Here is a 13604-nt window from a genome sequence, read left to right on the forward strand (position 1 = left end):
GTTATGAATACTGTTTTGCCTTAAAATACTTACTACAGTTGTTTATGAAAATAAATGCGACGAACCCCTAAGTTTCCATATTCATAAGAAATCTCTGTAAAAAAAAGAGTCGATTGTTCAATTCCGACTATATCCCGAGCATGTGTTTATGAACCACAGAGCCACGGCCACGCAATGACAATGATTAATGTTATGAATACTGTTTTGACTTTAAATAATAGCAATCATCATAGTCAACGGTCACTGCACAATAGACCGTGGCCGGAGAGTGGAAAGTCGGTGCTTCCATCCCCGGCCGCGTTATACCACTAAAGAAAATACAAAAGATGTGCTTGTTGTTACCCTGCCTGGAGCTTGGCATTCAGGGGATAAAACAAGAACTGGACGACTTAAGCTGCGGCATGATATCTTAGTGGTAAAGAACTATAAAACAACAACATATCTGTGATGTTCATAAGCGAGGACTCGCTCTAAACGTTATTCGTGAACACTCCAATGTTCGTATCTACTGAAGGAAGCGACCTGTGAAGATCCGGGGTCTTCAGCAACCCATGCTTGCCGTAAAAGGTGACTATGCTTGTCGTAAAAGGCGACTAACGGGATCGGGTGGTCAGGCTCGCTGACTTGGTTGATGTATGTTATCGTATCCCAATTGCGTGGATCGATGCTCATGATGTCAATCACTGGACTGTCTGGTCCAGACTCGATTATTTACAGACCGACGTCATGTAGCTGGAATATTGCTGAATGCGGCGTTAAACAACAAACAAACCAACCGACTGAAGGAAGTATATATATCTCTCCAGCAACGACGAAAGAACATAATCATAGTAAGCTTTGACTGATAAATAAAATTGAAGAAAAATCCCAGTGAGATCCAGTAACATGGAGATAGTCGTAACAAGGAAGTGTCGGATCCGTCATCCGCGGAGACCTCAACCCTCATTATCCCCAACCCCTGACCCACTTCCCCGTCTGACGTAAACAAACATGCAATGAAACACCCGGGTTGTGCAGCGATATTGGCTCTATTTCATGTGCTTGATGACTGTTGACAATGCATCGTTGTTTGGGGTCACTTTGACCTACACGACTGTTATATACAAAGCCTCAAGTAGGCTTAATCTTGGGATTGCCGAGGTCACAGTGACACTCATTCGCAACTAGAAGGCGAACAACAGGTACAGGTACATAACAGCATTGGGCAGTGGTGTTAATAGGGGTTTAACGTCGCATACAAGATAATTGTACTTGTATAGCGACGTGCATGCAGGCGTATGTGGCTGCTTGTACTAGTCCGGTCTAATGCCGGTTTAATAGTTCTTGACCACTGAGATACCATGCCGTAGTTTAAGTCAACCAATCCTTGTTTTAGCCCCCTTAATGCAAGCTTTCGGCAGGGTAACAACAGGATCCATTTTGAAGTTTTTTGGCATACCGCGCCCGGGGATCGAAGCACCGACTTTCCTCTCTCGGGCCAGACCACGGGGGCGGTCTATTGAACAGTGGCCATGTGTGTATGTATGTGTGTGCATGTTTGTGTACATGTGTGTGTGCATTTGTGTGTGTGCCATTGCGTGCGTGCGTGACTATATGCCGGTTACATAGTGCTAGCCGCCCACTAAAGTGACATGCCACTGGAATATGCCAACACATAAACTGGCAGTTTGAAAGGTTGATATGACTAGCAAACAAGAGAATCGACGGCAAAACCAACAAAACATAATGATTATTATTAATGATTTTATTTATCGACGCGTACAAAAACACTTAACATCGCCTGAAAGTCTTTCATAATTCCATAGACAATATATATGCATCAGGCCATGCAGCATGGCCCCCGTCTAGCTACATTGGGGCAAGAATAGCATGTAACAATTGTATAATGAACATGACATATGAAAAGAAATATCTCTTACAAAATTCTAGAAAATTCCAATGCCTCTGACAGGGATATGGGCCTCGGTGCATCCTAACATCAAGTAGACTTGGGCCCCGTGAAGATCCGGGTTAGGATATAGGTCTTCAGCAACCTATGCTTGTCGTAAGTGGCGACTAACTGGATCGAGTAGTCCGGCCTGCTGATGCATACCATCCTATCCCAATCACTGGATTTTCTGGTTCAGACTCGATTATTTACAGACCGCCGTCATATTGCTGGATTATTGTTGACTGCGGCGTTAAACAAACAAACAAATAATGTAGACTTGGACAAACGAATTGACGTAACACTGCTGCGTTACGACTTTCAGTTTTATCCCGTGGGTCTACTGAATGATGGTACAGCGAACATGGCTGTGGTTTGACAGATCAACGTTTACGTGCGGAATTCGAGCACTCGATTAATTTAATGGATCATGTGGGGTGAGGGTACGTATCTCCACACAGCGACATGCGGCACCTTACACCACCAGTGCCTTGGACGAGTTTACCACATCCACGTGGAAAGTGTAATGAGTCCTCCGGTTAAATACTTTAGTCAATGTCTTTTATATTGCAACACAGTAAAATCTCTCATTGGTTATACACATAATCTGACAAGGAGTACATACCTTTAAAACAGAATATACAGAATACTGAGTACAAAGATGAAATTATTATGGCAAGAAATGGGAACAACATTACTATTCAAAGCCCGACAGGGTATAATTAATAGCCGCTTAACGCCAAGCAGTGTCCCTACATGTATGTATAACAATTAAAACAGTTATTGAAGCCTAAAGTCAATAACATTGAAGCTTCATCCCAATGACCTGTAAGTATTGAAGCTCTAGGCCAATAATATTGAATCTTCATCACAATGACCTGTAAGAACTGAAGCTTTAGGCCAATAATATTGAATCTTCATCACGATTACCTGTAAGTACTGAAGCCTTAGGCCAATAATATTGAATCCTCATAACGATGACCTGTAAGTATTGAAGCCTGGATCATACAAAGGCGTCGGTTCGATGGCAGCCAAGAAACCAGTCAGAAGTCACAGGTCAATATCTTAATCGTCTCTTGCGAGGAACATGGATATTTGGGCTTATTCTGCTCTGGAATCTTCGCTGATTCACGGAATGGACTTAAGAATGTATATTTTACGTATAGTATGTATTAGACCAAACACAAATGGCACATAGTTCTTAGAAACATGATGTAGTTTATTGGTTGAGTGCAACTGAACCATTACCTACATCAATAGGAATCACTATAACCGGCATTGATGTATTGATGAAACTCAAGTTTGTATCACAAGACAGGCACTACTTTTAAGCCATTATTTCAACTTGGCTCACAGATCGAGATCGAGAATTTTGAGATTTCTCCTCCTGAACCTCATGCACGATCTTTTCGAACAAGTCGCAGTTGTCAGCATCTATATACTTCTTGAGTCTTAGAAAAGCGTTCAGATAGCCATTGGTGGCAGTGGTGACGTTGTCGAGCCTGGCGACAATCACACGGCCGCGACGCTGTTTGACCATGATATTGTAGGTCTCCGTGAACTCGAACATCTTGGAGGGATTGTCCACATAGCTACTAGACAGCACAATGACAGCTGCGCGGCTTCTCTGGAGCGTCTTGATAACTTCATCAGTGATCACTGTCCCCGGGTCCATGTCCCGGGGCGGGAAGTACAGTCTGAGGTTGTGATTCTGCTCCAGTTCATTAAGCAGTTTCTTGGACCAGACTCGGTCAGACTCACTCTCTCCATCCACCGACACAAACAAATCGTACTCCGAGTCCTCATCGCTAGTTCGCTTCAGCTTTTTTGCACCCGTATGAAGAAGGTGCATCAATTCATACCGAAACACCACAACAAGGACCACCAAAAGCACAAATATGACTGCAAATGTTCCCAACAGGGCGCTGAATATCTTAGGAAAAGGACTGCGAATCTGACAGTTAAGTAACCTTTGGTCCGCTCGTACAAGCTGTACCGTATTGCCCGCTGGCATCAAGCAAGTGATGTCGGTGACGTTGTAGTTCCGAGGTTGGTATCTGAGCCACAGTGACATCCAAGTGGAGGAACAGCTGCACACAAATGGGTTTCTGTTGATGTCTAGTTTAGAATAATGGATGTTCTGGATTTTTTTCGGTAAAAACTCAAGACGATTGTCCGATAGGCCCAGAAATGCAACCCCATTTTGCAAAAGGTCAATTGCTGAAGGTGCAATAATTTTAATATTATTTCTAGATACGTCAAGATATTTTGTTCTTTGCAAATAACCTACTGCTTCCAAGAAGGTAATGGAATTATCGCCAAAAAGCAGTTTTAAATTACCGTCGGGAACCATGGACGGTAAACGTGTCAAGTTTCTACCACGGCAGTCAACCAACATCTGTTTTTTTGCTGGCTGATCCTGACATAAACATTCTTGAGGACATTTGTCCGTGACATTACACACAAACGCATCCAGTGGCAGACGTAGCACTTGCTTTCCTTTCAGATGAGCTGGACTGTCGCAGAGAACATTTAAGTAGTTCCTCCATATTACCATATATAAATTTGATGACAGGTGGAGAAATTCATGAAAATTGCAATCACAGATCCACTTATTATGTCTGAAGTCAAACCCCCAATTATCAAATGTCCCACTAATTTTCCGTTTACGAATTCCATAGATCTCCAATTCCTCTAAAACCAATGTCGTAAACAAATTGTGAGAAAAGCCTACCATACCGGGTCCATAGTGTTTGGATTCATCCACTAACCAGTTTTCTTCGTTTGAAAAATGGGATATGTTATTGTGACTTAGGCCGAAAACACAGAATTGATGGGTAATCCTTATCGGCCAGGCCTCAGACGCTGTCAGCTCGTTGTAGTCAAGATGAACCCTCATCAATCCATGTAAGTCTTCACTGAACACTCCTGGCTCAATAGTATGTATTTTGTTATAAGCAAGGTCGATGTATCTCAACCTTTCCAAACCAACGAACACACCCGTCTCAACAGATTTAACTTCCTGGTTGACAAGTACCAGAGCTATCAAATTCTTCAGACAGCTAAGGCTGGGAATTGTTTCGATTTTACCGGTCACCGCAAGTATACTTGCAATGTTGGGATAATCACATATATCCTCAGGGAGACGTGTGATGCACAGGTTTGAGAAGAAGAGTCGGAATGGGGATGTTTTGTTGGTGCCGGGTGGTAGGAGAAGGGTGACGTTGTCAGGCTGACTGCAGTCGTAATTCAAGATGAGGTTCGGCAATCTGTCCTCTCTCATGTTAGTGCAACATATGTCATCTACAGAACACTGAAGGACGTCCTCCACGGTGACACTGGTTCCGACAGACACACTGATCAAGACAATCGCGATGAGGAAAACCAAACGTAGTGACAGAGAAAACAGCATTATTTGTGTCTTCCAAAATTGTCTGTTAAGAGATGGACACTCGTTTGTGTGTCTTTCAAATCTATCTGCTGAAAGACGAACACGAGTTTCTTTCAAACCTGTGTCGTCTGCTCGAAGATACTGACATTGATCAAGGCCAACTCGACTCCAATAATACTGCCGTCTGCTAAAAGTGGCGCTGAATTAACATTCGACTCACCTCGCAAAACAAACACTCTGAATCGCCCACTTCCTGATTTTTATATTTTAACTCCACGAGTCTTTGTCAGAGCATTTCAGTGCGTATGCTCAGCGTCCATTGGCTGAGAGTAGTAATGTAGAAGTTCAAAGGTCAAAAGTCGCACCTCACTGCGCGCATAAACAGACGACAATATTTCCACCCGCAGTGAGGCAGTCTACGGTTGGCGTTCAGAAACGTGATCACAGAGTGATCATGTCATTGTGTCACGTGTATTCTTACAACAAACCATTCAATTATAGACTATATGTATAACACCGTCCTGTTTATTGCATTCAGCAACAGTTCTACATACCTGTCAACTCTCACGCATCTCGCGTGAGTCTCACGCATTTATCACCTATGTCACGCCCACACGCAAGGTTGGGAAATTACGGCAAGCATGGGTTGCTGAAGATCTATTCTAACCCGGATCTTCACGGGTCCGTTATATGCTGTGAGATCAATACACAGGAACTCGTTATTGGTCAGTAAATAAAGATATAAACCATATCTACTTACAAATAGGGGGTATACATTATATTTATTGACCAATAACAAATTCCTGTGCATCAATATGACTTGACTCGTGCAGTCATGTGGATGTAAACTGTACGAGGCGCTGTTTAATATTTATTCCTGATTTGTTGATATCAATAATTCATTAATTGATAACACAAAATAGATTTTCGGATATCGATAAAATCTATGTATGTTTGGATACCAATAAATGAAATTGTGATATCTAAAAACTTAACTTGTGACATCAATAATTCACTTCCTGGTTCATGAAAAGAACGAATTCTGCCTTGAGGTCACACCACAGTAAGCTACCAGTCAATGACATCACAAATTCGATTACATATGATATCATAAAGTGAATTCTGGATATTTAACTAAATCGAACTTGTGATATCAATTAACCATTTTGTCATGTCACTAAATGAATTATTCAATTGATAAAATAAGTAATAAATAGTAAAACTACGCGTCATAAAACACTATGCAGCAGCTTTTAGCGCTAAATTTGGTAGTGGGTCGTTTACATATGTTAACATTTACAATGTTAAAAATTTCAAGATAAGTACTACGAAGTTTGTAAAGGTTTTTTATGGCAATTGAAGTGTAAAGGGTTCACTACCATGTAGAGCTGGCTACTTAATATATACTTTTTAATGCTGCAACGTGATTTAACCGATCACTTCGTCAAATATTGATAATTGAAAAAACAAATCTAGTTATCCTTATTCATTCGAGTATGGTCCTGTTTCGCGTACACAAGATCGAACGAGATTCCAAGCGTGGAAGGCTAACTTAGAGTCAAGCAGTGGAGGGTGGTTGTTGTTTGGATGGGTTATGGGGAGGATGTAGATGGCTTCTATCATGGGACGTAACTGAGTCGTCAAGAATGACATTAATGTCGTTGTTTGTCTGGTTTTCTGTCGAACATGTCAAGGACTAGTCTAGGATCCACAACACGGTTGTTCCAGTCGTATTCAGTATACTTCAATGTTTGAAGTTGCCTACAGGGTCGCGCTTTAGAAAGAAAACTAGTGCTTTCAAATACTTTTTCTCTCTGCGGTGATGTGATCATTAAATACATATTATCCTTGACACACTATTAAAGTGTTTGTTGCACACCATCGGTTATCATTGACACAATATGAACGTCTAGGTTGCATCGTGGGTTATCCTTGACACATTATGAAAGTCTAGGTTGCACCGTGGGTTATCTTTGACACATAATAAACGTCTAGGTTGCAGCGTGGGTTATCCTTGACACATTATGAACGTCTAGGTTGCACCGTGGGTTATCCTTGACACATAATAAACGTCTAGGTTGCAGCGTGGGTTATCTTTGACACATTATGAACGTCTAGGTTGCACCGTTGGTTATCCTTGACACATAATAATCGTCAAGGTTGCACCGTGGGTTATCTTTGACACATTATGAAAGTCTAGGTTGCACCGTGGGTTATCTTTGACACACTATGAACGTCTAGGTTGCACCGTGGGTTATCTTTGACACACTATGAACGTCTAGGTTGCAGCGTGGGTTATCCTTGACACATTATGAACGTCTAGGTTGCACCGTGGGTTATCCTTGACACATAATAAACGTCTAGGTTGCAGCGTGGGTTATCCTTGACACATTATGAACGTCTAGGTTGCGCCGTGGGTTATCCTAGACACACCATGAGAGTCTATGTTGCACCGTGGGTTATCCTTGACACATAATAAACGTCTAGGTTGCAGCGTGGGTTATCCTTGACACACCATGCGAGTCTATGTTGCACCGTGGGTTATACTTGACACATTATGAACGTCTAGGCTGCACCGTGGGTTATCTTTGACACATTATGAACGTCTAGGCTGCACCGTGGGTTATCTTTGACACAATATGAACGTCTAGGTTGCGCTGTGGGTTATACTTGACACACTTTGAACGTCTAGGCTGCACCTTAAGTTATCCTTGACATACTATGACATACTATGGGTTGCTGAAGACCTATTCTACCCCGTAACTTCACGGGACTGATACCAGTGATCTATCTCTGAACAAATGTTGCACAAGAATACAGTTGCTGTCAGTTGATCTGTCCATGATAATTATCGCATAAAAAGTTTCTTTTAGCCGTGAGCAATTCTGTTATTTGTAACCTCAATCAGTTCTCAAGAGACACGGAAGACAGACACACATTTGTTAAATCAGCATACTGTGGCAGTTTAAGTCCAGAGAGACGTCCTGAGGCAGGTTATGAATTTTTTAATGTTCCTAGCAGATAATTCCCATATGCCGTATAACACGGCCGGGATCCAACCGTCGACCTCAGGCTCTGTACTGTGGGACGGATGCCCTCCAGACGCAGATTGAAGCCGTTGACCATCTTGGTAAATGTATAACGATCCACGCAATGACAATGATTAATGTTATGAATACTGTTTTGCCTTAAAATACTTACTACAGTTGTTTATGAAAATAAATGCGACTAACCCCTAAGTTTCCATATTCATAAGAAATCTCTGTCAAAAAAAGAGTCGATTGTTCAATTCCGACTATATCCCGAGCATGTGTTTATGAATCACAGAGCCACGGCCACGCAATGACAATGATTAATGTTATGAATACTGTTTTGACTTTAAATAATAGCAATCATCATAGTCAACGGTCACTGCACAATAGACCGTGGCCGGAGAGTGGAAAGTCGGTGCTTCCATCCCCGGCCGCGTTATACCACTAAAGAAAATACAAAAGATGTGCTTGTTGTTACCCTGCCTGGAGCTTGGCATTCAGGGGATAAAACAAGAACTGGACGACTTAAGCTGCAGCATGATATCTTAGTGGTAAAGAACTATAAAACAACAACATATCTGTGATGTTCATAAGCGAGGACTCGCTCTAAACGTTATTCGTGAACACTCCAATGTTCGTATCTACTGAAGGAAGCGACCTGTGAAGATCCGGGGTCTTCAGCAACCCATGCTTGCCGTAAAAGGTGACTATGCTTGTCGTAAAAGGCGACTAACGGGATCGGGTGGTCAGACTCGCTGACTTGGTTGATGTATGTTATCGTATCCCAATTGCGTGGATCGATGCTCATGATGTCAATCACTGGACTGTCTGGTCCAGACTCGATTATTTACAGACCGCCGTCATATTGCTGGAATATTGTTGACTGCGGCGTTAAACAAACAAACAAATAATGTAGACTTGGACAAACGAATTGACGTAACACTGCTGCGTTACGACTTTCAGTTTTATCCCGTGGGTCTACTGAATATTGGTACAGCGAACAGGGCTGTGGTTTGACAGATCAACGTTTACGTGCGGAATTCGAGCACTCGATTAATTTAATGGATCATGTAGGGTGAGGGTACGTATCTCCACACAGCGACATGCGGCACCTTACACCACCAGTGTCTTGGACGAGTTTACCACATCCACGTGGAAAGTGTAATGAGTCCTCCGGTTAAATACTTTAGTCAATGTCTTTTATATTGCAACACAGTAAAATCTCTCATTGGTTATACACATAATCTGACAAGGAGTACATACCTTTAAAACAGAATATACAGAATATTGAGTACAAAGATGAAATTATTATGGCAAGAAATGAGAACAACATTACTATTCAAAGCCCGACAGGATATAATTAATAGCCGCTTAACGCCAAGCAGTGTCCCTACATGTATGTATAACAATTAAAACAGTTATTGAAGCCTATAGTCAATAATATTGAAGCTTCATCCCAATGACCTGTAAGTATTGAAGCTTTAGGCCACTAATATTGAATCCTCATAACGATGACCTGTAAGTACTGAAGCTTTAGGACACTAATATTGAATTTTCATCCCAATGACCTGTAAGAACTGAAGCTTTAGACCAATAATATTGAATCTTCATCACGATGACCTGTAAGTACTGAAGCTTTCGGCCACTAATATTGAATCTTCATCCCAGTGACCTGTAAGTATTGAAGCTTTAGGCAAATAATATTGAATCTTCATCACGATGACCTGTAAGTACTGAAGCTTTAGGCCAGTAATATTGAATCTTCATCACGATGACCTGTAAGTATTAAAGCTTTAGGCCAATAATATTGAATCTTCATCACGATGACCTGTAAGTACTGAAGCTTTAGGCCACTAATATTGAATCTTCATCCCAGTGACCTGTAAGTATTGAAGCTTTAGGCAAATAATATTGAATCTTCATCACGATGACCTGTAAGTACAGAAGCTTTAGGCCAGTTATATTGAATCTTCATCACGATGACCTGTAAGTATTAAAGCTTTAGGCCAATAATATTGAATCTTCATCACGATGACCTTTAAGTACTGAAGCTTTAGGCAAATAATATTGAATCTTCATCCTAATGACCTTTACGTATTGAAGCCTGGATCAGACAAAGGCGTCGGTTCGATGGCAGCCAAGAAACCAGTCAGAAGTCACAGGTCAATATCTTAATCGTCTCTTGTGAGGAACATGGATATTTGGGCTTATTCTGCTCTGGAATCTTCGCTGATTCACGGAATGGACTTAAGAATGTATATTTTACGTATAGTATGTATTAGACCAAACACAAATGGCACATAGTTCTTAAAAACATGATGTAGTTTATTGGTTGAGTGCAACTGAACCATTACCTACATCAGTAGGAATCACTATAACCGGCATTGATGTATTGATGAAACTCAAGTTTGTATCACAAGACAGGCACTACTTTTAAGCCATTATTTCAACTTGGCTCACAGATCGAGATCGAGAATTTTGAGATTTCTCCTCCTGAACTTCATGCGCGATCTTTTCGAACAAGTCGCAGTTGTCAGCATCTATATACTTCTTAAGTCTGAGAAAAGCGTTCAGGTAGCCATTGGTGGCAGTGGTGACGTTGTCGAGCCTGGCGACAATCACACGGCCGCGACGCTGTTTGACCATGATATTGTAGGTCTCCGTGAACTCGAACATCTTGGAGGGATTGTCCACATAGCTACTAGACAGCACAATGACAGCTGCGCGGCTTCTCTGGAGCGTCTTGATAACTTCATCAGTGATCACTGTCCCCGGGTCCATGTCCCGGAGCGGGAAGTACAGTCTGAGGTTGTGATTCTGCTCCAGTTCATTAAGCAGTTTCTTGGACCAGACTCGGTCAGACTCACTCTCTCCATCCACCGACACAAACAAATCGTACTCCGAGTCCTCATCGCTAGTTCGCTTCAGCTTTTTTGCACCCGTATGAAGAAGGTGCATCAATTCATACCGAAACACCACAACAAGGGCCACTAAAAGCACAAATATGACTGCAAATGTTCCCAACAGGGCGCTGAATATCTTAGGAAAAGGACTGCGAATCTGACAGTTAAGTAACCTTTGGTCCGCTCGTACAAGCTGTACCGTATTGCCCGCTGGCATCAAGCAAGTGATGTCGGTGACGTTGTAGTTCCAAGGTTGGTATCTGAGCCACAGTGACATCCACGTGGAGGAACAGCTGCACACAAATGGGTTTCTGTTGATGTCTAGTTTAGAATAATGGATGTTCTGAACTCAAGACGATTGTCCGATAGGCCCAGAAATGCAACCCCATTTTGCAAAAGGTCAATTGCTGAAGGTGCAATAATTTTAATATTATTTCTAGATACGTCAAGATATTTTGTTCTTTGCAAATAACCTACTGCTTCCAAGAAGGTAATGGAATTATCGCCAAAAAGCAGTTTTAAATTACCGTCGGGAACCATGGACGGTAAACGTGTCAAGTTTCTACCACGGCAGTCAACCAACATCTGTTTTTTTGCTGGCTGATCCTGACATAAACATTCTTGAGGACATTTGTCCGTGACATTACACACAAACGCATCCAGTGGCAGACGTAGCACTTGCTTTCCTTTCAGATGAGCTGGACTGTCGCAGAGAACATTTAAGTAGTTCCTCCATATTACCGTATATAAATTCGATGACAGGTGGAGAAATTCATGAAAATTGCAATCACAGATCCACTTATTATGTCTGAAGTCAAACCCCCAATTATTTAATGTCCCACCAATTTTCCGATCACGAATTCCATAGATCTCCAATTCCTCTAAAACCCATGTCGTAAACAAATTGTGAGAAAAGCCTACCATACCGGGTCCATAGTGTTTGGATTCATCCACTAACCAGTTTTCTTCGTTTGAAAAATGGGATATGTTATTGTGACTAAGGCCGAAAACACAGAATTGATGGGTAATCCTTATCGGCCAGGCCTCAGACGCTGTCAGCTCGTTGTAGTCAAGATGAACCCTCATCAATCCATGTAAGTCTTCACTGAACACTCCTGGCTCAATAGTATGTATTTTGTTATAAGCAAGGTTGATGTATCTCAACCTTTCCAAACCAACGAACACACCCGTCTCAACAGATTTAACTTCCTGGTTGACAAGTACCAGAGCTATCAAATTCTTCAGACAGCTAAGGCTGGGAATTGTTTCGATTTTACCGGTCACCGCACGTATGCTTGCAATGTTGGGATAATCACATATATCCTCAGGGAGACGTGTGATGCACAGGTTTGAGAAGAAGAGTCGGAATGGGGATGTTTTGTTGGTGCCGGGTGGTAGGAGAAGGGTGACGTTGTCAGGCTGACTGCAGTCGTAATTCAAGATGAGGTTCGGCAATCTGTCCTCTCTCATGTTAGTGCAACATATGTCATCTACAGAACACTGAAGGACGTCCTCCACGGTGACACTGGTTCCGACAGACACACTGATCAAGACAATCGCGATGAGGAAAACCAAACGTAGTGACAGAGAAAACAGCATTATTTGTGTCTTCCAAAATTGTCTGTTAAGAGATGGACACTCGTTTGTGTGTCTTTCAAATCTATCTGCTGAAAGACGAACACGAGTTTCTTTCAAACCTGTGTCGTCTGCTCGAAGATACTGACATTGATCAAGGCCAACTCGACTCCAATAATACTGCCGTCTGCTAAAAGTGGCGCTGAATTAACATTCGACTCACCTCGCAAAACAAACACTCTGAATCGCCCACTTCCTGATTTTTATATTTTAACTCCACGAGTCTTTGTCAGAGCATTTCAGTGCGTATGCTCAGCGTCCATTGGCTGAGAGTAGTAATGTAGAAGTTCAAAGGTCAAAAGTCGCACCTCACTGCGCACATAAACAGACGACAATATTTCCACCCGCAGTGAGGCAGTCTACGGTTGGCGTTCAGAAACGTGATCACAGAGTGATCATGTCATTGTGTCACGTGTATTCTTACAACAAACCATTCAATTATAGACTATATGTATAACACCGTCCGGTTTATTGCATTCAGCAACAGTTCTACATACCTGTCAACTCTCATGCATCTCGCGTGAGTCTCACGCATTTATCACCTATGTCACGCCCACACGCAAGGTTGGGAAATTACGGCAAGCATGGGTTGCTGAAGATCTATTCTAACCCGGATCTTCACGGGTCCGTTATATGCTGTGAGATCAATACACAGGAACTCGTTATTGGTCAGTAAATAAAGATATAAACCATATCTACTTACAAATAGGGGGTAT

General features: G+C 42.0%; 2 protein-coding genes across 2 annotated transcripts; both read right to left on the minus strand.

The window, feature by feature from the left end:
* Positions 1–1732: 1732 nt before the first annotated feature.
* Positions 1733–5701, minus strand: LOC124135600 (protein toll-like). The gene has a single exon (XM_048399681.1). The coding sequence runs from the start codon at positions 5337–5339 to the stop codon at positions 3255–3257; it is 2085 nt and encodes a 694-aa protein (XP_048255638.1). The 5' UTR covers positions 5340–5701; the 3' UTR covers positions 1733–3254.
* A 5873-nt stretch (positions 5702–11574) lies between these two features.
* LOC125381874 (protein toll-like) lies at positions 11575–13229 on the minus strand. Its single transcript, XM_048399209.1, has one exon. It carries the CDS (start codon positions 12850–12852, stop codon positions 11575–11577), a length of 1278 nt encoding a protein of 425 aa, XP_048255166.1. The 5' UTR covers positions 12853–13229.
* Between the last annotated feature and the right edge of the window lie 375 nt (positions 13230–13604).

Source organism: Haliotis rufescens, unplaced genomic scaffold (genome assembly GCF_023055435.1).
Source record: "Haliotis rufescens isolate VD_foot unplaced genomic scaffold, xgHalRufe1.0.p SCAF_2, whole genome shotgun sequence".
Taxonomy (NCBI): Eukaryota; Metazoa; Mollusca; class Gastropoda; order Lepetellida; family Haliotidae; genus Haliotis; species Haliotis rufescens.